Source organism: Arachis stenosperma, chromosome 5 (genome assembly GCF_014773155.1).
Source record: "Arachis stenosperma cultivar V10309 chromosome 5, arast.V10309.gnm1.PFL2, whole genome shotgun sequence".
In the NCBI taxonomy this organism is placed as follows: Eukaryota; Viridiplantae; Streptophyta; class Magnoliopsida; order Fabales; family Fabaceae; genus Arachis; species Arachis stenosperma.
The window spans coordinates 18077999-18103023 of record NC_080381.1 but is presented as its reverse complement, the minus strand read 5'-3'; the positions used below and the strand labels follow the sequence as shown (position 1 = coordinate 18103023).

The following is a 25025-nucleotide window of genomic DNA, read 5'->3' as shown; positions in this document are numbered from 1 at the left end:
AATCTTTAAATTCCAGACTACCCTGATCCTTTTCTCTGCACATCGTTCCCCAATCAATCCAATGCATCTACCTTTCATAATTTTTTCGACCCCACCAAAATTGAATCATACTCTTTTGAATATTTTCAGTAAGAGTCTCAGGCAATTTGAAGCAACTCAGAGTATATATAGGTATAGCAGTGCCCACAGCTTTAATTAGAACTTCTCTTTCATTAGCCGACAGCAGTGATCGTTTCCAAATATTCAACTTCTTATTAACTTTGTCTTCTATATAGCTAAATGTAGCTCTCTTTGATTTGTTTACCATTGCAGGGAGGCCGAGGTATTTGTCTTCGGAGCCGACATGAGGTACTTGGAGGATTTCAGCAAGTTCATCCCTGATTTCATGTGGAGTGTTTTGGTTGAAGAACACAAAAGACTTATTCAGGTTAACAATCTAACCGCTTACCTCACTATATTCTTTTAGTATCATCAATAGGCTATAGTGTGTCTGGTTGTTAACTTTAGCAAATAGAATAGAGTTATCAGTAAAGAAAAGATGAGTGAGTGTGAGGCACCTCTGGTTAAGCCTTAGGCCAGTGAAATCATATTTTGTTCTTTTCTGTTGAGCAGATGAGATAATTCCTCTGCACAAAGTAAGAATAGATAGGGAGAGAGGGGATCACCTTGACGTAACCCCCTTGATGGTTTTAACATACCATGTGAGAAATCTTCCATAGTAACAGAGTAAGATACCGTAGTGATACACTCCTTCATCTAACCAATCCACTTTTGACAAAAACCTAATTGCTGCAGCACATCCCAAACGAAACTCCACTCAATCCGATCATAAGCTTTACATATGTAAAGCTTCAGGGCTAGGTCATAGTCACCATACTTTTATTCTTCAGCAAGTGCATATATTCATGGACAATCAGTACATTATCACTAATCAATCTCCCTTTAATAAATGTACTCTGATTCTTGCTTATGATGTTGTCCATTAAAAATTGCATTCTGTGCACCAAAATCTTTGAAATTGTTTTATAAAAGACAGAACTCAAGCTAATAGGCTGGATTTGATTCATTGTAGGCACCTTGAACCTTTGGAATTAGGCATATTTATGGGTGATTGAGGGGATCTCAGCATTTTACCACCTGAGAGGAAGCTTAGGACAGCTTGAATGACTTCTTTTTTTATGGTGTTCCAGTAGAATTGGTGAAACTTTGCTGTGAAACCATCCTCCTCCAGGGGCAGAGAAGGAGTTAATGGAAAAGACAGCTCTTTTAATTTCCTTTTCATCCACCGATTTGGCTAGCCTATTATCCATCTGATTATCCACCTTTTTCTTTAGTCGTTCTAAAACATCTCTTAGGTCTTTTGGGCAGGAAGTAGTTAACAATTGAGTAAAACAGTTTTGAGCTACCTCACAAATACCTTTTAAATATGATCTGGTTTGTCCTTGTTCTCTCTCAACTGTGTCAACCTATTATGCTTATTCCTCGACTAAAATTAAGAGAGAAAAAATTTTGTGTTTTGATCTCCCCATTTCTACCATTTTATCCTTGATTTCTCTTTCCAGTACCTTTCTTCTTTCTCATAAGCATCCTGCAATTTGTCTTCCAACAAGAGAATTAGGCGTTTATCAGCTTCTTGGCCTTTTTCTTTTTCTTCCTCGATTTTTTGCTTTGTGATTTGAATAGTCCTAACTGAATTACTCGATTTAGAAGTTTGTCGTTCAACATGGTTATGCTAGTAGTGCTTAAACTTGGTGAAAAGGATAAACATTGCTGAACCAGAGTATGAGATTTGTCAGGCTTCTTTGAATAATTTTTTAGGCTTCTTCACTCTCACACCTTCTTTCTTGGAATCAAAACCTCTGCTTTGCTTTCCTATATTGTTGATTTGAGTCAATTAGAATCGGTTTGTGATCTGATCCTGAGTCTTTTAAATGCAGCAGTTTGGCTCTTGGATACTCCACATACCAATCATTTGAAACAAAACATCTATCTAGCCTCTCCCTTATGAGATTCTCACCGTACTGTCTGTTGCACCAGATGTATTTACTTCCCTCGAAGCCAACGTCTCTCAATCTTTCTTCATTCATAAAACTATTAAACCCTCCTAGTGAGCTTGTATCCTTCGGTCTGCCTCATTCCTTCTCATTTTGAGCTAAAATCGTATTGAAATCTCCTATTACCAATTTCATTCTATCAATCCGATTCATCAGCTTAAGAATCTTAGTGTATTGGTTGTTTATGTGTTATTTTTTACTATACAAGTGGACAGCTATAACAGACCAGGTTTTATTATTAATAGGGTATGTCCAATTAAAGTAAATAAAGAAACTCTCTAATTTTAGCACATTAATCTGAGTCCCAGTCTGCCATGCTAATGCCAATCCTCCAGCAAATTCCTGTGGTTCCACACAATAACAATTTTCGAAACCCACCTTCTCACACTGAATCTTCATGTACAAAGAGTTATTTTTTGTTTCACATAAAAACAAGACTTCGGGAGAATGAGATCTCTTGATCTCTTGAATGTTGTGAACTGCTAGGATCTTTTTCAAATCTCGGCAGTTCCACGTCATCATCTTCATGGTAGTTGGGGTGCCTCTTTCGGGTAGGCACCCTCCCCAGTTTCAGTGATCTCCGTACCTTCAACTACCACTCCCGTACACCACAATTCGTCCTCCACTTCATAATTTTTTCTTTTAAATCTTGCCCTATTTTGTAATCCGAAATCAGCTTGTCTTACTAGGTGTTTGAGTTTAGGTCTTTTATTGCTGGATAGCTTCTTGTATGTTTGACTAATTTGAATCTAGTTACTGTTGTTAATCTCTTATTTATTCTCCAAAATACTCCCTATGTTTATAATAGAAAGTAATTCAGGGGTTATTTTTCTTTGTCCACTAGTAGCCAAATTTTCTTCTCTATTACTATCTTCTTTGCTTAGTAGCTCCCTTCTTCTACCCTCTAATACCACCCCAATCTCCATTATTTCTGTTTGAGCTTCTTTATTCTTCTCCCATGATTCTTCCATAGAAAGGGATATCATACTCCTCAGCAAATTAATAGGAGTAGGTTTCTTTGATCTATCTTTAGACATGTTAGGATTTGAGGGATTGGTGGTGCTGTTACTCTCCTTTATAGGATTAATTCTCTTACCCGGTTAGTCCGCTTTCTGCCAATCACTCCATTTCTCCTCTCTGCTGTCTTCACTAGCTGAATCATCTAGCCAATTATTCCAACTCCTTGCCTTGTGTCCCTAAATGCCCACAACAGGAACAAAAACATCTTATGGGTTCATATTTTAATTGGATCTCCATCATCTTTTTATTAGGACCTACTATGGCGGTTATTATTTTCAATTTCTGTGTTACATCTAAGTTAACTCTTACTTTCACCACCCTTGCCTCTTTTTTTCTCATGAAAAAATTCCAACATCTAAGACCTCTCCCGCTATATCTCTAATTTTTCGCCCTAGTTCACATGTTTTACAATACTCTGACAGCCCCCCACAATTGAATCTATATCGGAACATAAAAGAATTCTTCTATGCTAATTTCCATCTCTTTATTCCATCTCTTAATATTCATGATATAGTTTTTGAAGAGTCATGGGATCTCCTTCTCTACCCAGATTAGATCCTGTTCTTTTTCAAAGAAAAATTAGAATGTATTGTCTCCATAATTAATAATTCTAAAATTCCTGATTGTCTCCATATAATTGCTGATTCCATCGTACCAACCGTGAATGCAGTGAATGCTTTGTCTGCGAGGATCCTTCTAATCAAACTTTTTTACATGTCTCCAAACCTCCTTTAATATTAGCATCATCAAAGAAGATTACCCCTTTTGCTTTAAGCCTTTCTCGATCATTCTCATTAACCAAGTTTGTCCTCCTTCCTTTCATACTTTTCAACTCAATCTAAATCACTCTCACAATCAGTTCTAAATTTTTTGTGAAAATTAGGATTGCTCCCTTGATGAAACTCTAAAGAGCATTTAAACCCTAACAGAGCATCTTAAACTCTATTGGGACATTGTTTCATTTATTTTTAGATGTTTATTTTTTCCGTCAATTTAAGTGATGGAATGGAACAATCAGATAAAATGTGATTAACAGTACTAAATTTAGAAAATAAATTATCAAATTATTTCTTCTCCGATATCCCATTAAATTTGAGAAATTAAAAAAAAAAAGAAATTGGGCAAAAGAGCAGGGCTCTCAGCAATAACATGCATACATCAGTACCTCTTTCTACCTCTTCTCTAGAAACCAGGAAGGAAAAAATAAAAAAAGTTGGATACGTTAAAAACAAAAGTGACGACACAAAATGAGGTTTGAACTTTGAATATTGTGTGCTCCCTGCTTTCCACAAAAGTTGCAGTACATAAAAAAAAGTAACTAGATATAAAAATTTGTATTTTATATTTATAAAAAATTTAATTATATTGCTATAAAAAATATGATTATTTAACTATGTTAAAATTGATATTCTATTGTGATTAAATTAATTATTCATTATTTATTAAAAATATGCAAATAATATGTATAAATATATAATAACTTATTTTTAAATATTTTTATTTAGCAAATGAAATACCTCAGTGTGCAATCTTTTTAATTGATATGAGTGTTTAAGATAAAGGGTCTATTTGAAAAATTTTAAAAATTACCTTTTTTTTTATTTTTAACTCATAGAAAGTTACATTAATAGTGTTTGGTACAATTTTTTAGATAAACTTTTAACTTTTTAAAAAGTTATTTAAGAATTTTTGAAGAAATTAAAAAATGTGACTTTTTCTATTTTCAAAAGTTATTTTATTACTCTTATTAAATACATAACTTTAAAATAAGGACTTCTATAATAACTTTTCAAACACAAAATAATTTATTTAAAAATTATTATTAATAAAAATTTTTATATTTTAAATTCTTTTTTCAAAAAGAACTTATTTAAAAAATTTAGCCAAACTGACCCAAAAAAAAGTCCGTGTGTTAGAGATTATTTATCCGGATGTGAACTCAATGTTCAAATTTCCAAACCGTATCTTGTTGCAATAATGAGCAACAAGGGCCAATCAAATGAATCAATCATTCGTCAACAAATTATCTAGATAGTTGGACTAGACTTGGTCAGCATTCTATTACTAATACTAACTGACCAAATAACATTCTTTTGCTTAAAAAGGTTGCTCTCTCAGTCAAACTTTGACTTATTGCCAATTGGCCATTGGGGCTACCCTTTAAATACAAAGGGCCTTCATTTCCACCCCCTCACTAGTCACTTACTCCCTCCATTTCACTTCTCAGTCCAAACAAAGCAATCACCAAATGGAGTGTGAAGGGAGTTGGGAGAAGAGCGAATTGAAAAATGAGCTTGTTCAAGGGATGGAGGTAGCAAGAAAGCTTAAGGCAGAGTTAGAGTTAGAATCTAGTGCTGACAATAGGGACTTGCTGGTGGACAAAATATTATCTTCTTATGACAAAGCTCTATTGATCCTAAGATGGAATGGATCAGTTTCCAAGCCCCACACATTGCATCCATCAACTAAAACCTCCCCACCACAGTCCCCTCTACCCCACAGTCATCAACAGGAACTTAAACACTCTTCACAGAAAAGGTTAGTTTACTTGGAAGAATACTAGACACAAATCATTATTGTTATTGGTAACCATATAATAAATGGATGAATGACTAACGGTACTATCAATTTATTTGTGAAAATTGGTTGCAGAAAAATTATTTCTAAATGGGTGAATCAGGTTAAGGTGAATTCTGAGAATGGCTTTGAAGGATCCCATGAAGATGGGTACAGATGGAGAAAATATGGACAGAAAGACATCCTTGGTTCCAAATATCCAAGGTGCAAATGCAGAACCTTTTTCACCAATCATGCTCCATAAGATAATCACATGAATTCTCTTCTATCAAACTAACTGTAGGTTGTTAACATTTAATTTGCAGAAGTTACTATAGGTGCACCTTCCGCAACACTAAGGATTGCTGGGCAACCAAGCAAGTGCAGAGATCAGAGGATGATCCCAATATATTTGAAATAACTTATAAAGGAAGCCATACCTGTTCCAAGGGGAAGAAGAATGCTGCTATGTCAGCAAAGTCACCAGACATACAAGAACCACAAGAACACCATACAAACTTCCAAAACATGTTGACAGTCACTGCGGCTAAGCCGGGAAACGAAGAAATGGCATGTCCTTTCACTTCCCCATCGACCTCCTCTGGATGCAGGACACAAGAAAACCAGAACTTCCTTCCTTCAATTCTAGAGAATAATCCCTTCTTGGGCAGTCTTTCACAAACACATTTGTTATTACCAAACACACCAGAATCAAACTATTTTCCATCTCCTTTCTGCGCAAATGAGCTTGATGGGATCTACAGCAATCGATGCTCGGAATTCGATGTTTCTGAGATCATTTCCGCCCATACATCAGCCACCAATCCTCCAATTTTCGATTTTGATTTCTCGCTTGATCCACTGGAACTTGGCCAAAATTTCCGTTTCAATGCCTCCAGATTTCCTCACTAATGGATCTAAAGATTAAAAATCACATACTGTGTTTAGAAATTTAAGATGAGGATTTTTTTAAGAAAGCATTGGTTATCTGTTAACCATAGCATGTATTATTAATCAGGAGGGCTTCAGACAGTAGAACAATGAACCAGCAATAATAGCAATACTAATTGTTGGAAAGTCAGTAAGGTTTGTACAATCATGATCCATCTTCCATCATAGCTTTCGTGTAACACAGGAATCTTGTCCACCAAATCCACAACAGGTGCACTTCATCCTATTCAATATTCAACAAATAATACTTAAAAAAATCCACTCGTCTCAATACTTACAAGTTACTGAAGAGGTTTAGATATCAGGGATCGGTATCAAGCTGATTTAAAAATTGACCTAAAAACCAACTTTTTAAGTTAAAATATATGATATTATTCTCAACATAAAGACGGCTGGCTATTACAGGAGGCTATTTGCTAAGCAGTGGGTTCCATCACAGCTTGCTGATGCCAAACACCGTTGAGGTTAGATTGCCATAATCTGACCATTCCATCGTGACCTGTAGTAGCCAACGTCATTCCGCTCATATCCCATTCCATCTGCCACACCTGAAAAAAAAAATTACCAAAACACAATCAGTGAACAATGCCTTCAATATAATCCACCAAACACTAAGCTCAAACAGTCATATGATGTTGGAAAGATAAAGTTAAAGTAGATTTGAACATAGAAAAAACATAGACAAATCTATAATCATATTACCATGCCTTCATGTCCTGGCAATAGTGCAACTCTTTCCACTGGAAGTGTCCCATTATGATCAGGGTTTAATCCAAGGTGCCATATTGAAAGTCCCTTTTGAGTTGCAACAGCAATAGTTTCATATGGCCTATAGTACAAGAAACAATAATATTCAAGATAGCTACAACATGATATAAGTTTTGAAAATTTCCCACATTAGTTGACCAACAATGAATCAGGCTTTCATAGCAACCCAGTATTTTGATGCCTATGCTACATGCTGTAAATCTCTTAATCATGTAAATATAACGTGTACCTGCCAATATTTGGTGCCCATGCTGCAGCATAAACCCGATCACCCTTTTCCTCTGGCAGTGCCAATTCTGCCACTGGCAACCATCTCTGGTGAGCCTGATCAAATTCCCAAACCTGTTGACAAAAATATCAACTATAATAATCCCAGGCAAAGAAAGATGTTAAGTTACTTATATCTTTCCCCTTGCCATAGATTGTAAAATTTGCGAGGCTATGTAATAGTCAATTCAGAAAGAAACATTATAAAGCAATAACCATGCTAAGGAAAATTAAGATAATGCATCAGAAAGCAAAATGAAATAAAGGCAAAAGTGTGGACTTGTGTTACCTTAGAAGAATTAAGCTCGGATGTATTGGAATTAAAACCTATAAGGAAGCTGGATTCTTGGCTTCCACCTTTTTGCGGGTTCCAAGATATGGATGCAGAGAAGCACAAAGCCTTTCCAAATGCAGACACTGACTCAATGACATTCTGGAATTCAGCCTACAGAGAAATAATAAGAGAATGATAAGTTAGTATCAAGTAATAAAAACATCAAGTGTCGTATTTAATGACTCGAGATTATGGTATAAACTGGATGATGGGTTAAGAACCATCTTCACCTGAAGCTGCCAATTTCTTAGTTCCAATGGATCCAATAGCTCATAAACTCTCACATGACCATCTGAGCATGCAACAACCTTCACGGTTCACAAAATTGCAAATGAATTAGCATAAGATCATCATTAGTATATCAGTTTTTATACATTATTGAAGGATTTCATTTCAAAAGCATGCAAACAGAGACCAATCAAGGCAACAAAGAAATTGTAAGAGTTGAGATAGGCTCAGAAAAAAAAAAATATATGGTTCCAAAATAAATAATAAGGAAATCATGAATAACTACAAAAGTAACCATTTTCAAACTATTCAAAGAGGTCCCAAATTGAACATCAAGGACTTTGCTTGAACTACTCCCAAAGCTTTTGCAAAATTTCCACTGAGTAGGTTGTGAATCTACATTAAAGACAAAGAAAACAACATATTATATATAAAAAAGTAAAATGCTTGAGGTTATGAGCATTGAAAACTTCCAACTGTAGGAAGAAAGGAAATGACCGACACCTTGAGCAACTTCTTCCCACAACGATACAACTCCATCAGCAGAAACAGAAGCAACCGCATCACCATATTCAGGAGGAACCCAAACAACCTTCACGACATTTCCTTCGTGAGCCTACGCATTTTGATGAGAGATATTAAAATTAGAAAGAAAGAAAGAAAAAAAAGAAAGGAGTGAAAAGGGGGGAGGAAGAGGGAGGAACCTTGAATTTGAAAGAGGAGCGAAGAGAGGAAGAAGAAGCGGAGTCACAGAAATCGAAGATGGAAACGGTGCCATCGGCGGAGCCAGCAGCGAGTCGAGCGCCACAGTAGTTCCAACAAGAGCAAGTTGTGCCATTGTCGAGGATCAACAGCTCCTTCGCCATAAAACTCTAACTCTCGCACCACACTTTGCTAAGCCCTACCCTCTTTTAATCACTAATGAAGACCCCGTAGCCCGTAGGAACCCGTCACTGCCAAATAATAACTGCCATTAAACAAATTTTCACTCCCTGCTGTTTAGGACTAGGTCTTTAAAAATTCTTGGTGGTAATCAACGGGAGTGGATCCTCTCCAGTGGAAAAAAAATTGGATGGTGTCCAGTGGAGAATCTCACCTTTCATTGTTCTCTCTCTCCTATTTAATTTTGGTCTCACTTATAAAATTAAAGGTGAGAGATCACACTTTATTCTCTCAAGTGTTAGAAAAAATGGAGAGGATCCATTTCCGTAATCAACTTGGTCATACTTAGTTATTGGATCACTAGTTCAATCAGTAGATTATTACTTGAATAAGTTAACTTGGTTACAATTAAATATAAATATAAAATTATAAAAGATAAATTTAACAAATTAAAATAAAAGTTTAAAAGTATATCTTCACAAACATATTAATAACAATTAAATATTAATTCTAACACAAAAAAAAAATCTTAAACATAACTAATGATATAAAAATAGATAATAAACTAATTACTAGTATAAAATATTTTTTCAATTTAAATGAAGAGAGCAAAATATAACACAATAAATAAATTTAGTCCAATGAATGAACTTAAAGTCTGCATCTATATCTTTATGAGACAAATTTAGAGCTCGACCAATACTATCTAGTAGTATCTATGTAAGAATACTATCTATGTAAGAATCAAATCAAATCTTACAACAACAAATTCAACTATGATAATTGAAGGTTTTTGATAGTCTAGAGAAGGGGGGTTGAATATATAACTTTCTTTTAAGTTGATTAATAAATCCTCGAATTAAAACTTGAAACTTAGCTTCTGTTTTGTCTGCGAGATGGATTATGCAGGAGACAATTTGGTTTTGTCTTATGAATTGTGAAAAACAGAGTCAGAACAGGGAGGAAGAAGATGACACAGCCATATATCCTGATTCAATTGTCCTGTGCAATGCAACCTACATCCAATCTCCACCACAACTAGGGGTGGAAAAAGGTCAGGCGGTCTATCAGGAGGCTGCAACCTGGCCTATCTTTAGCCTGACCTGGCCTGGGCTATTATAAAAGAGGCACAGGCTCAGACTCTTTTAAAAGCCTTAATATGTTAATAGGTCAGACCCAAGCTCACTAATTAGCTTTATTGGCCTGTCAGACCTGCTTGGGCCTGTTAAAACATAATTAAATATATAAATATTTTTTTATTAAAAAAATTATAAAATATTTTAAATTTATTATATTTTATTATAAATATTTTTGTATATTTTAAATACTTTAAAAGATTAAGAATTCTTATAAATATTAAATATGACATATTACATATAAATATTTTTATTAAAAAAAATTTTTAAATAATATTTTTATTTTTGTAAAGAAAATATATCAGGCCTTTTAACAGGCTTCAGGCCGCCAGGCTAGGCTAAATAACAAGCCATGCCTAGTACGTTATAAAGAGCCTATAACAAGCTGTAGGTCAGGCTCAGGCCAATTAACTATATGACAGGCCAGGCCTGTTAAGAGCAAAGTCTGACCTGGCCTGGTCTATTTCCACCCCTAACCACAATGTTGGTAAAATTTTTACTATCTTTTCAAATATTACATACACCAATTCCCAAGGATTCAACACAATCATATCAGGGACACACCTAGCTTTAATATAAACTAGACTTAGCTATATAACTACCTAAACTCAACATACTTAGTGCTTACCCAACTTAGTAAGGGATACCTCTCAGATACATGACTCAAAATAGAAATACATCCAAAAGAAATCTGAAATCAATCTTGAATTTTCTCTCCAAGTATCTCTCTAGCCTTTTCTCTCAATGACCTTTTTTTAATGCCTCACTTTCCTTTCTTTTATCACTGAATAAAATAAAGAAAGATACAACATTGAAACAGAATATTAAATATTAAACCATAAAGGAGATGATGATTTACAGCCTTGACTCTATATACTGAACCCAATTTTTGAACTCTCAAACTTTGTTCTTCATCTTGGCGGAGTGCTCCCTTTAGTATAGGTATAATGTTTCCAAGACTTCAAACTGTGTTTGTGAGGTTTCGCTCTCTTCTTGTTTCGGATTCTCACTCCTTGTCTTCAAATGAAAAATATTTTCTTTTTTGTATCTTTCTTGAGTCACGGCTAGGGTTTCCTCTCCAAAGTCAACTTCTTGGTCCTTGAGCCAGCTATAATTCCCTTTATCTTTTTCTACATTTAGACCATACAATTAGGGATTTAAAATCTGACTTTGGGCTTAACCGAGGTGGTGGGTGCAATAGCAACTTGCTTGCTCAGTGAGGTTTCCAAATCCAAACCTTTAGATTTGTGCTTTGACTCAAAGAAACACTTTCAACCATTGATTCACAGCAAAGAAACTTAGCCACCACTTTTTTTTCATTTTTTTTAAATGGTGGTGCAGAGAGTAAGAGAAAATGTGAAACAATTGACTTGCATGTTAAAAAAAAAAACAAATTATATTTTTCTTCTCTAAACTTGCTTAGCTTTTCTTTGCTTAACTTGATTTGACATTAGCTTTCTTAATTAGCTTTCCCTTACTTCTACTTTGGTATTTGAACAGAAAAGTAAAACCTCCTTTCTTTTCTGATCTTTACCTGATGTGAACTTAGCTGAAGTTTAGGGTTTTTTTCCATTTGACTTGATTGGCATTGGGCTTGATTGATGATTCAATTTCCATTCAGCATCCTTGGAATCACTTTGCTTTTGTATTTGGGCTGCATGTCTTTGTATTGGGCTACACTAATGATTTTGACTTGGGTCTGCACACTAAATAACATCATCAAATCCACTTGAGTTATTAACCCAAATTCAACATGTTTTTCATCATCATTTTTGTTATTTATTTACTAAACTCAACAATAATTTTCAGCAACAAAAAAAATTAACTCTAAAGACAATTTATAGCAACAAAAAATTTAGCTAAGCTATTATTTCAGTAAGACAACAAAAAATTTAACTCAATGATGATTTTCATCAACTAAAAAATTAGCTCAGTGATATTTTCACTAACAAATTCAACTTACAGCAACAAGTTCAACAAATCCTAATTCATTCATGATTTACAACAACATCTAGACCAACAACAAGGAAAATTAATTGATTAGTAATTCAACAATATCTCAAAATACAAGGAGAAGGTAAATCTGAAAAAGACAGAATATGAGAAGCGATGATGCAGAGACTCACCAACAGTCCACGGTCCACGGCGACTCGACGACGACGAGGACCTAAAACTAGAAGACGACAAGTGACGGAAGGCGATGAAGCAAGCAACGATCCCAGACGATCCACAATCCATGGCGATGGCAAAGACCTAAAATCAGAAGACAACGAGCGATGACGACCCCACAGAAGGTGACAAAGCAAGCGACAACCCCACAAGTTGCTTCTGTCGCCGGCAACGAGGAGTTCAGGGAAGGCTGTGAGACACTGAGATGCCAGCGACGAGATAAGACGAACAACAAGACGCCGGAAAATGTGACTAAGACAAGATTCGAGTGAGATTGAGAGATACTCTAGTTGGCTAGTGCAGTGATAGCAAAGAGAGAATTTAAGTATGAGAATTGAGAGTGAGAGACACGTTTCTTGAGAGTCTGAGGGTGAGGTGACTGAGAAGATTTAGGATTTTGGTTAGGAGTACACACGCGCATTTTAGATTTTTTTTCAGATCCAGCTTGTATAAATCGGTCAGGTCACCGGTTCTTATCGAAATCTGACAGGTTGACCCAGGTCTTTCCGAGTCTGATGCAGGGACTATCCGACAAGTGGCTCGACTCGACCAGGTGAGCCGTGAGCGGGTTTTCGATCAAACTAGGTGGGTCAAGTCGAGTTTGATAACAATGGATAAATAACCTTTATTAATACATAGATTACAACTAAGACAATGAAATAATGTTCAAGTTTTATGTTGTTTTATTTGTTATGTTAATTGATTGGAAAAGAGAATGAAGACGGCATAAATGACTATGAAGTTGTACTCGCGTTTTAATTAGGTACTCAAAGTTTTAATGTATTCAGTTTGGTCTCTCTAATTAACATGTATGACTTACATTAGACTCTAATAATGTTTTCGTTACAAAATCGTTAACGCGTATGTGAAGTATCAGAATTAATAGGGACAAAATAACACAATTAACACTTCAAAAAAAAAGGATTTTGTCATGCTTTTAAAGCATGCTGAAAAGTGCGAAAAAGCGTAGCGATAGCTTTTCGCCACGCTTTTTGAGCTATCGGCACGCTTCTGAAAGGGTCACATCCGCAAGCGTGCCGACTACTCTATCGCCACACTTTTTTTGATCTATTGGAACACTTTATATTTTGCCACACTTTTATTTATTGCCACGCTTAAAATGTGATCATATATAACCCTATAGCCATGCTTTTAAAGCGTATCAAAAGGTGGATATACAACTACGCTTTTAAACCGTGCCCATTGGGTTGGTTTTGGCAACGCTTTAAAAGCATGTCGATAGAAAAATATATGGCTATGCTTTTTTAAACGTACCTATATGTGAACCTATTGCCATGCTTTTAAAACGTGGCTATATCTTTATCAAATTAAAAAAATTCCTAGTATGTGTTTTTACATGTATTCTAATGCCCTCCAAAAATAATAAAAAACATTGACAAAAATCTGTGAATATCATTTAAAAAAATAATCAATAAAAATTAGTATTACATTAGTTGAATTCAAACCAAATTAGCCATATCAATCTCTTATAGCCAAAGTAGTTATAAGCTTGTAATATTAATAAAGTCCTCAAACATCTCTTCTATAAAGTGGTAAAAGAATAAAAGTAGAATTATACATATCTTCCTTAACCATACTCCATAAATCTCTTTATTTCCTCCTCCACTTCAAATCTCACATATGTCACGTGAGGAACTACCATCATTTTCTTTCAAGTCTGTGTCCACATTATGCTTCACTAAATACTCATAGGGCTGTACATGGATCAGATAATATCCGCGATAGTTATCTGCATCCGATCCGAATTTTGCGGATATTATCCGATCCGTATAGCTATCGGATCGGATCGGATCATATCTGATCCAGACCGTGGTAGGATCGGATAGCGGATTTGGCAGTGATACCCGCGAATTCGATCTGCATATCCGCACATTATATAAATAGCCTAGTTTCAAAGAAACCCTAATGTAATGTGACCTAACCTTAATGTAATGTTACGGCGCTCTGGACTCTCCTATCAGACTCTCACACAGACTCTCAAACTCTGGCTCTCCCTCTCCTCTCTGACCAGCTCTACCTTGCTCCATCACCGGCGTTTACTGTCCATCACCGGCATTCACTCATCCATCACCGTCTCCTAAGTTTAACGTTTCCTCCAGGCTCCAACTGCATGCTCGTGGTCTCCTCCATCAATACGGTGGACGGTGGTCGTGTTCTCCATAGGCAATTAGGCACGGTGGTCATCTTCTCCATCAGCGGCTCAGCGCGCTCGTGGTCTCCTCCAGTGGCACAGTCATCTCCTCCAGCGGCGAGGTCGTCTCCTCCAGCAGCTTGGTCGTCTCTTCCATCGGCGGTGGTCGTCTCCTCCAGCAGCTTCGTCACCAGACCACACCTCCTTTATTTCCATCGTCTTCACTCTTCAACTCATCAGGTATTATAGGTAATTTAAATATTTAATTTTAATTTTTAAATTAAAATATACTAGAATAAATTAAATATTATTTGTACACAAATGCTTATAGGTCAAAGTACTTGAATCATTGTGTTATTGTTAATAAACTCTGTAAACTTGAATGGCTTATTCAATTGTAAACTGATATGGCACTGAGAGTTCTGGGTTCATATGGTTTATTTGTTTGGAAATTAGAATGGATTATTTAATTGCAATCATAACTGAGGGTCTGTAAACTAATATAATTGTAGGATTGTTCATCTGTTTGAATATCAGAATGACTAATAAGCAATTAAAGATTAGTGTGTTGTCATGAATTTTATAATATCTTGTTTTTAATTTTTTATGTTGTACTTTAACTTAGAACAATTAAACTTAGATCTTATTTTATTATTATTATTATTATTATTATTATTTTATTCAAGAGAACTTTTATTGATAATATTTTAGAAGTAAATAGGCTTAAACAGGTGAAAAATGAATTTTCTAGACATTTTTTTGTAAAAACAGCCAAACAGGGCCTTAAAACAAATTTCTGAATTATGCGGATATACCCGATATTTGATCCAATCTGATCCGCATAAAAAAGGTGGATATCGTATCCGATCCGATCCAATGGGAATAGTGCGGATCGAATAGAATTTTAACCTATATCCGATCCGATCCATGTGCAACCCTAAATACTCAGCTATTACTTCCGGCTCACAGACAACAGCATAACGCAGTGGTGTTTGTCCATCATTATCCTTATTAAAGTACAAAACACCATGATAATATAAGCAAAATTTCAAATTCAACATTCGAGGAAAAATTAAAAATGCATAGAACGGTCTTCTACTGCACATGCTAAACTAAGAGCTAGAGATAAACAACTATTGTAATAAGGAATAACGACTTAATTTAACATTCAAGCAAACTTCCATCATGTTTCCATTCCAAAAAAAATAGTGGCAATACCTCTAAAACTCTAAAGCATATAGATTAACTTAAATATCTTAAGTACTTAAATTGGAATGTTTTGAATTGCAACATATGAAATACCTTGGCCTTAATATCAGCATTCTTGCTAATAAGCAACTCTGTGACATTAAGGTGGCCACAATTCATGGCCTAATGTAATGGTGTCCGACCTTTACTGTCTGCAACCACTCTCATTAATCAAATATTGAGAAAGAAAAAGCATAATAGAAAACTAAATGATTGGATATAGTGTTGTAGCATATAAAAATGATCCAAAAGATCTTTTATGACTATAGGAAACTGATGGTTTGTCTTCACCAGGCTGAGGATGCCACTCAAGAAGCACTTGCTTTTCATTAACTGCATCACGAATATACAGATAACATTCATTGTAGTTTTTGAATGAAAATCTCTGCCAGCTTCAAAGGCTTCCAACATGGTCTTACAGTTAGCAAGATGTGCAAGGATCTTAAGTTACAACTGAAAAAAAAAAAGAGTAACCTACATTAGTTGAATGAATTTTCATCTTGTTTGTTGAATTATAATAGGAACATAAACTACTAACCTCACCGTAATCAGCAACTATGAGAGAATTCCCAGAAGCAGCTATGAATGCTTGACGAATTTTGTAACAGTTCTTTTCCAGAGTGGGTTGATTCTGATTACGAATTATATGTGAGTTGGATTAAACATGTTGCATTAAGAAAGCTAATAATCAAACTAGTCCATGAGATATCCATATTTGAATGTTGGTTCAAATATTCATAATGCATCTAACTAATTCGAAGCTCAAATTATTGTAATAAATTTGCTAAGAATGCAACAAAACCGAATAGGCGAATAGCTAAGCTTCGTCCCAATAGGTGACATCCACTATATGAATCAAACGATGCTAAAACGACTTATCATATATAAAATATAAAATATTTAAAAAGAATCTTGTAAGTCTAGGGAGTTAAAAGAACCTACAGACTCGACCTTCGTGCTGATAAGCATCCTACCTCTGTATTGATATTTATGGAACAATGAATACAGTGGTCCTTTCCTAATATATTGCGTCCCTTCCATGGAAGACAAATCAAGAAAATGCAGAGAAGATATAAAAAATAAATAAAAGTAAAAATTGTTCCAAAAGAATTAAAGATACACATACAATCTATGAAATGAGTATCATGTAAAAACATAAATCCATCACTAAAAACACGTAGAACAAAACAGGGAAAGCAGTAGCAGTTCAGCACCACATAGCAGTAGTTGAGCACTACCACAGATACAGCAAAATAGAACCAAATATCAAGAAGTTTAGAAAAAATCCTAAACCAAATATCCGAATAGAACAAAAAAAAGAAGTTTAGAAAAATAAGGAAAAATGAAAAACCAAGAAAATCAAAACAAAAAATTAAATTCAAAAACAAATAATCAGATCAAGAAAAAAATTGACCAAATAGTTGATGTAGAAAAAATTGTGAATATGCTTAAAGTATGAAAAAATTAACCTGCTGATAGTTGATGTAGAAAAACTAGCATAACAGAACAGACATAAATCCAAATAAATTCATTAAAATATTACTGCAGCACAAATCCAGCAAGCAACAAAAAATAATCAGATTCATAATCTTCCTCATCTATTAGTTAGGGAGTTGGATCAAGTTCTACAACAACAAAAAAATACAATAAGAAATTTAAATACTGCAAAAGGAAGAAAAAACAAAACAAATAGAAGATTAATAACAAATTAAACAAATAGAAGATTAATAGAGAGAAGAGAGGACTAGAAGATTTAAAAACAGAGTAGTTAAAAAGAGAATATCACAAACCCTGGAATCAGGAAGAACGACAGCGGCGTTCACGGGATAGGGAGGACAGCGACGTTCACAGGACGGGAGAGTAGGACGCAGGAATTCACGGGACGGAGACAACACAACAAGGAGGACGCTCCTTGGACCAAGATTGCGAGACGTGCGAGTTTGCGATGGCGTATGCAAAGGGGATTCTATGCGACGGCGTGAGGTCGTGAGCAACGGCGGTTCTGGCATGTGCGAGGGAGAGAAGAGAGTGACAGAAGAGAAAACTAAAAGGGAGATAAGAGAGTGAGAAAAAAGATTTAGCGACTTAGGGTTCCACTGAGGGGAGATGGTGATTTTAGGTTCAAGTTTCTCTCTGTGTGCGGCGCTGTAGAATGAGGAATAAGGATTTTGTTAAAAGTGGTAGAAAATATAACTGTTTTAGTGAAAACTTTGTGGCCGCATTTTTTAGGGGTGCCGAAAGAGTTAGAGAAAACCGGCACGCTTTAAAAATATAACGATAACAAAAATATTTTGCCATGCTTCAAAAGCGTGCCTGTTTTTCTCTATGGCCACGCTTTGGAAGCATGGCAAAAAAAAGCGTAGCCAAATCACTTATCAGTTGCCACCCCTGATAAAAGCGTTCTTTTTTCTCTCTATAACCACACTTTTGAAGCGTGGTAAAACAAAACGTGGCCAAATCACTAAACAGTCGTCACCCTCATAAAAGCATGGCCGTTGACCACTTTTGGCCACTCTTTTAAAACGTGACAAGAAAAAAGTATGCCATCAGGCCTTTGTTCTTGTAGTGTAAAATTTGTGGGCGAGAAATAGATGAAATTGTATAATCAGAATAAATCAAGTTTAGTATGTGCTTGCTTCTAGCGATTGATTTTTCAAACTTCAATCTATGCTACTTGCTTGTCATACTACTCACAGAAAGGTGGATTCACCATTTTAAGTCCTAAAAGGAGATTACATTCTGTAAGAATCTGTAGAGCATGTTTTGACATGTGGTCTAATTTACAATGCCACAATATCATTGTGTCTTCTTGATTTGTAGAAGTTACTGGTGCAGAATTTATAACCCACACTTACTAACCGGCAAGTGCACCGGGTCGTACCAAGTAATACCTTACGTGAGTAAGGGTCGATCCCACGAGGATTGATGGATTAAGCAACAATAGTATTTGATAGGATTAGTTAGGCAAGCAGAAAAGAGTGTTTTGGTATTCAAAGAGCATTAAACACAGACAAATAAATAAGTTGGGAATAATATAATGAGAAGATAGTTAAGGTTTCAGAGTTATCTATTCTTCCGGATTAATTTTTATTACTAACTAATTTAATCATGCAAGATATAATTTCATGGCAAACTATATGTGACTAGGCCCTAATTCCTTAAACCTTCCTAGTCTCCTCTAAAATTTATTAACTGCCAATTCCTTGGTCAGTTAATTCCAATTAGAGGGTAAAAATTAATTTTCAGTTTATATGCCACAAAAAGTCTAATTACCCAAAAATAAGAGGATTATATGTCACGTATCCCATTAAATCCAAATAATTAAAATTTAGGATAAAATATTTCCAAGCTGTTGTTCAAGTAAAGAGCTTTTCCAAGTTTTACAAGAACTCAATCAGAACATGGGTCATACTTCCGTTCCACCCATATTCATAAAATAAAGAACGAAAACAATTATTGAAATATAAATCAAAGCACGGAATAAATTAGAAAGATCAAACGAATTAATCCATTACAAATAGACAGAGCTCCTAACCTTAACAATGGAGGATTAGTTGCTCATGGTTCAGAGAAAAAAAATAAGGGTTCTGGTAATAATCTCATACATGTCTAAATGTACAGAGTTTCTATTTATTACTAATCCTAATAGGTTTGAAAACAAAAAAAATTAAAAATAATATCTTTTCCTAAAAGATAAGATTTGAATTTAAATTCGAATTAATTAACAGATCTTCAGTTGATGGTTGGGGACCACTTGATTTGTCCATTCTGCAGCTTCTAATCTGTGTTTTCTGGGCTGAAAAGTGGGTCAAAACAGCCTAAAATTCGTAACCAGCGTCATTTGTATTTTTGCAGATCGCGCATGTGACGCGTCCGCGTCGTCCACGCGTTCGCGTCATTTGTGCAGATTCCAGTCCACGCGTTCACGTCAGGCACGCGATCGCGTCATTGCGATTTCTCCATTCCGCGCGATCGCGTGGGCCATGCGTCCGCGTCGGTCTTCGCTGGTCATCTCTTTGGTTTCTTCTTCTTCTCTGCAAAAACTTCATCAAATCCATCCGAATGCTACCTAAAATAAATAAAATTGCACAAAACTCAAAATAGCATCCATAGTGGCTAAAATATAATTAATTCTTAATTAAACTCAACAATTTAGATGCAAATTCACTAGGAAAAGATAGATAAGATGCTCACGCATCACAACACATTTAAGTAAATAAGACTATTCTTAGAATTAAACTCAATTTCTCATGCAATACATCACTTCTTTTTCTTTTCTTTTTAGATTCAAGTTCAGTGAGTGGTACATGAAACATCTTTTCAGCATTAAAGAAATTAAAAAAAACTAGTCCTAGAATTCTAACTAATAAAAGATCATGCAACAGACAAAGTAAAATGGCAGAAAACCGGAACATATCATAGAAAAAAGAAAGGAGGAATAAAATGAAAGGAACTCAACCACCTTAGTTATCCTAGCTGTTGCTTTATTCTTCAGGTTGTGCTCTTCCGTGAAGATGATTTGCCTCCCTTTTGTGCCAGAAAACCAATAAGCGCAGCGTCCAACAACACCAAACTTAATGGTTTGCTTGTCCTCAAGCAAATAAGAGCTGAAAATAGAAGAGATAAATATTATGATGAGAGAAAAATAAAAGGATAAAAGAATAAAAGAGAATTAGGATTGGGAGAGAGAGAGAGAAAGAAAACTGGGCGGCGAACTTGTGTGGCGCAAGCGACGCGGCCGCGTGGAGCACGCGTTCGCGTCATTGCGTTTTAGTTAGTTGACGCGGTCGCATCGGTCACGTGGTCGCGTGACCCATGTTATGCTTCAGGCGCGAGTGCAGCCTCGCGCCTGCACAACTCTCTGTTCGAATTTAAATATTTGCCAAATTTGGGGTGACGCGATCGCGTGGAGCATGCGATCGTGTGAGTGGCTTCAGAGGGGAACGACGCAAACGCGTCGGCGACGCGGTCGCGTGATAAGGATTATGCGTTTAGCACCAAGCCAGCACCACTCCAGCACAATATTTGGTTATGCACCCTTTTTACGTCGAAAATCAGTGCATGCGGCAGCGTGGGTCACGCGGTCGTGTGGGAGGCTAATATTTCCACATGACGCGGACGCGTCGGCGATGCGGTCGCATGGGGCGATTTGTGCCACTGGCACGCCTCCAGCCACGCTCTAGCGTGACTCTCTGTTTGTTTTTATTTTCTCCCTTCTCCTTGCGACGCGGACGCGTCACTGATGCGGTCGCGTCGCGTGGCAAAAATTTTATATATATATATATATATATATATATATATATATATATATATATATATATATATATATATATATATATATATATATAGCTTGAGGTGTTCGGTTCCTGGGAGAATATAGCTGCATGATCAGAAAATTAGTAAGAACTTAATAAAAATAAAATAACTAAGAAAAACTACTACGATAAATAGTGAAGGATACGAAATTATCGGGTTGCCTCCCGACAAGCACTTCTTTAACGTCACTAGCTTAACGATCAGTTCTGCTAGTTCAGTAGATGAGTGGACCTCTGGCGGTCAATCTCGCCTCCAAGATAGTGCTTCAACCTCTGACCATTCACAGTAAACTTCCTGTCAGAATTTTCTTCCTGTATTTCCACAGGACCATATGGTGAGGCTCTGGTAACCACAAACGGTCCTGACCACCGGGATTTCAGCTTCCCGGGAAAGAATTTGAGCCTTGAATTATATAGAAGAACTCTTTGTCCTGGCTCAAAGACTCTGATGGCAATCTTTTTGTCATGCAGTAACTTGGTTCTTTCCTTATAGAGCTTGGCATTCTCATAGGCTGAATATCTGAATTCATCAAGCTCATTCAACTGAAGCATCCGCTTAATTCCTGCAGCTTCTGAATCAAGATTCAGATACCTAACTGCCCAATAAGCCTTGTGCTCCAGCTCAACTGGCAAGTGACAGGCTTTGCTATAAACTAACTGATATGGAGACATGCCAATTGGAGTCTTGTATGCTGTCCGGTATGCCCAGAGAGCATCATCAAGCTTCCAACCAGTCCTTTCTTGAAACACTGACGGTCTTCTCCAGAATCCTCTTAAGCTCCCTGTTAGAAACTTCAACCTGTCCACTTGTCTGAGGGTGATAGGGGTTGCCACTTTATGACGGACTCCATATCTATGCAGAAGAGAGTCTAGCTGTCTGTTACAGAAGTGACTTCCTCCATCACTAATGAGTGTCCTTGGGACGCCAAACCGACTAAAGATATACCTCTGAAGAAAGCCCATTACCACCTTGGCATCATTGGTGGGCAAAGCCACAGCTTCCACCCATTTGGACACATAGTCCACTGCCACTAGGATATAGTTGTTTGAATGTGAGGGTGGAAAAGGTCCCATGAAATCAATACCCCACGCATCAAACAACTCAACCTCAAGAAGTCCCTGCTGTGGCATTTCATGGTTGGCAGGGAGATTTGCAGCTTTTTCACATCTGCCACAGTGCTTTACAAATGCTCTTGAGTCCCTGAAGAGAGTCGGCCAGTAAAACCCGCTCTGAAGGACTTTTGTAGCTGTCCTCTCACCACCAAAGTGGCCTCCATAATCAGACCCATGACAGTGCCAAAGAATCTGCTATTTTTTCTCATCTGGGACACATCTCCGGATTATTCCATCTGAGCACCTTTTAAAAAGGTATGGTTCTTCCCAAATGTAGTACTTTGCATCAGTCAATAGCTTCTTCACTTGTTGCCTACTGTACTCCCTTGGGATAAAATTCATGGCTTTGTAATTTGCAATGTCTGCAAACCATGGTGCCTGCTGAATGAGGAACAATTGTTCATCCGGAAATGTCTCAGTCGCAGCTGTGGGTGGTTGTTCTCCTGCTTCAGGCTCAATTCTGGAAAGATGGTCAGCTACTTGATTTTCTGACCCTTTCCTGTCTTTTATCTCAATATCAAACTCCTAAAGGAGTAACACCCATCTAATTAATCTGAGTTTAGAATCCTGTTTGGTTAGAAGGTACTTCAACGCAGCATGGTCAGTATAAACAATAACCTTAGAACCAAGTAAATAGGACCTAAACTTATCAACAGCATACACAACAGCTAATAATTCCTTTTCTGTAGTTGTGTAATTCTTTTGAGCATCATTTAACACACGACTGGCATAATAGATGACATGTACAAGCTTGCCATGCCTCTGTCCTAAAACGGCTCCTATAGCAAAATCACTAGCATCACACATTAATTCAAATGGTAAATCCCGGTCAGGGGGAGCTATAATGGGAGCAAAGGTAAGGTTTGCCTTCAGAGTTTCAAAAGCATGCAGATAATCAGAATTAAAGACAAAAGGAACATCAACAACCAACAGGTTGCTCAATAGTTTAGCAATTTTAGAAAAATTCTTTATAAATCTTCTATAAAATCCTGCATGACCCAAGAAACTCCTAATTGCCTTAACATTAGTTGGTGGTGGTAATCTTTCAATTACCTCCACCTTTGCTCTATCAACCTCAATCCCCTTACTTGAAATCCGGTGTCCAAGAACAATGCCTTCTGTAACCATAAAATGATATTTTTCCCAATTTAAAACAAGGTTTGATTCTTGACACCGTTTCAAGACAAGAGATAAATGTTTAAGGCAGGATTCAAAAGAATTACCAAAAACAGAAAAGTCATCCATAAATATCTCAATAAACTTTTCAACCATATCAGAAAAGATTGAAAGCATACACCTCTGAAAAGTTGCTGGAGCATTGCAAAGTCCAAATGGCATTCTCCTGTAGGCAAATACTCCAAAGAGACATGTGAATGCTGTCTTCTCTTGATCTTGAGGGTCCACTGCAATTTGATTATATCCAGAATATCCATCTAGAAAACAATAAAAAGCATGACCAGCTAACCTCTCAAGCATCTGATCAATGAAAGGGAGGGGGAAATGATCATTCCTTGTAGCAGTGTTGAGCCTCCTGTAGTCTATGCACATTCTCCATCCTGTGACTGTTCTTGTAGGAATAAGCTCATTCTTTTCATTCTTGATCACTGTCATCCCGCCTTTCTTGGGAACTACCTGCACAGGACTTACCCAAGGACTGTCAGAAATAGGGTAAATAATACCTGCTTCCCATAGTTTTATTACCTCTTTTTGGACCACCTCTTTCATAGTTGGATTGAGTCTCCTTTGTGGTTGCACAACTGGTTTGGCATCATCTTCAAGAAGAATCTTGTGCATATACTTAGTTGTACTAATCCCCTTCAAGTCACTAATGGTCCACCCAAGAGCTGTTTTATGACTCTTGAGCACTGAAACAAGCGCCTCTTCCTCTTCAGGTTTCAGAGAAGAGCTAATAATCACTGGATATGAATCATTTCCACCCAAGAACACATATTTCAGGGAAGGAGGTAAGGGTTTGAGCTCAAGCTTGGGGGCTTCCTCCTCCTTGCTTGGCGTGTTCATCAGCTTCTTTTGGGGTGGTGAATCATCAACTTCAACCAATTCATACTCAGAAATAGGATCCAGAACATCATCAAGTACCTCATATTCCAGTACTTCTTGAACAAGTTGTTCGATAACATCTATTTTCATGCACCCCTCAGAATCATTAGGGTGCTTGAGAGCTTCAAAAACATTCAGGACCACCTGTTCTTCATTGACCCTCAGGGTTAATTCACCCTTTTGCACATCAATCAGAGCTCTACCTGTAGCTAAAAAGGGTCTACCAAGTATAATAGAGGGTTTTACCTCCTCTTCCATGTCTAATATAACAAAGTCAACAGGGAAGATAAATGGTCCTACTTTAACAAGTAAATCTTCAACCACACCCACAGGTAATTTAATAGAAAGATCAGCAAGTTGAAGAGAAATACGAGTAGGTTTTACCTCCTCAATTTGAAGCTTTTTCATCACTGAAAGTGGCATGAGGTTGATGCTAGCTCCAAGATCACATAAAGCTCTCTGAATGCTGACTTCTCCAATGATGCAAGGAATGACAAAGCTTCCTGGGTCTGGCATTTTCTCAGGAAGGGTGTGTTGAATAATTGCACTGCATTCCTTAGTTAATACCACGGTTTCTTGCTCCTTCCAATTCCTCTTGTGGGTCAATAATTCTTTCATAAATTTGGCGTAGAGAGGCATTTGCTCCAGAGCCTCGGCAAAAGGGATGTTGATCTACAGTTTCTTGAAGACATATAAAAATTTAGAGAATTGCTTTTCCTTGGATGCCTTCTGAAGCCTCTGAGGATATGGCATTTTTGGCTTATATTCAGGAGC

The 25025-nt window shown here is 36.6% G+C and overlaps 2 protein-coding genes across 3 annotated transcripts; one reads left to right on the top strand and one right to left on the bottom strand.

The window, feature by feature from the left end:
- Nucleotides 1-5281: 5281 nt before the first annotated feature.
- Nucleotides 5282-6605, top strand: LOC130982491 (probable WRKY transcription factor 41). The gene is made up of 3 exons (XM_057906514.1): nt 5282-5612; nt 5727-5855; nt 5957-6605. Exons 1-3 carry the CDS (start codon nt 5323-5325, stop codon nt 6540-6542), a joined length of 1005 nt encoding a protein of 334 aa, XP_057762497.1. The 5' UTR covers nt 5282-5322; the 3' UTR covers nt 6543-6605.
- A 66-nt stretch (nt 6606-6671) lies between these two features.
- LOC130982492 (protein SEH1) lies at nt 6672-9121 on the bottom strand. 2 transcript variants are annotated; one of them, XM_057906516.1, is made up of 9 exons: nt 8883-9121; nt 8683-8794; nt 8474-8574; nt 8181-8258; nt 7906-8061; nt 7579-7691; nt 7284-7410; nt 6985-7129; nt 6672-6804 (listed from the first exon to the last, which is right to left on the bottom strand). In XM_057906516.1, the coding sequence occupies exons 1-8, from the start codon at nt 9042-9044 to the stop codon at nt 6998-7000; spliced, it is 981 nt and encodes a 326-aa protein (XP_057762499.1). In that variant the 5' UTR covers nt 9045-9121; the 3' UTR covers nt 6672-6804; nt 6985-6997. The 2 variants fall into 2 exon arrangements, with proteins under 2 accessions (XP_057762499.1, XP_057762498.1); XM_057906515.1 differs by having other exon boundaries at nt 6739-7129.
- Nucleotides 9122-25025: the final 15904 nt, after the last annotated feature.

What these genes read in the sequence shown, in the direction of transcription:
- LOC130982491 (XM_057906514.1), top strand. Translation starts at nt 5,323, where the DNA reads ATGGAGTGTGAAGGGAGTTGGGAGAAGAGCGAATTGAAAAATGAGCTT. An exon ending in AAACACTCTTCACAGAAAAG is followed by an intron (nt 5,613 to 5,726) that starts GTTAGTTTACTT and finishes AATTGGTTGCAG; the next exon opens with AAAAATTATTTCTAAATGGG. An exon ending in CTTGGTTCCAAATATCCAAG is followed by an intron (nt 5,856 to 5,956) that starts GTGCAAATGCAG and finishes TTTAATTTGCAG; the next exon opens with AAGTTACTATAGGTGCACCT.
- LOC130982492 (XM_057906516.1), bottom strand. Translation starts at nt 9,044, where the DNA reads ATGGCGAAGGAGCTGTTGATCCTCGACAATGGCACAACTTGCTCTTGT. An exon ending in CTTTGAATAGTTTGAAAATG is followed by an intron (nt 8,259 to 8,473) that starts GTTACTTTTGTA and finishes TGAACCGTGAAG; the next exon opens with GTTGTTGCATGCTCAGATGG. An exon ending in TAAGAAATTGGCAGCTTCAG is followed by an intron (nt 8,062 to 8,180) that starts GTGAAGATGGTT and finishes ATTTCTCTGTAG; the next exon opens with GCTGAATTCCAGAATGTCAT.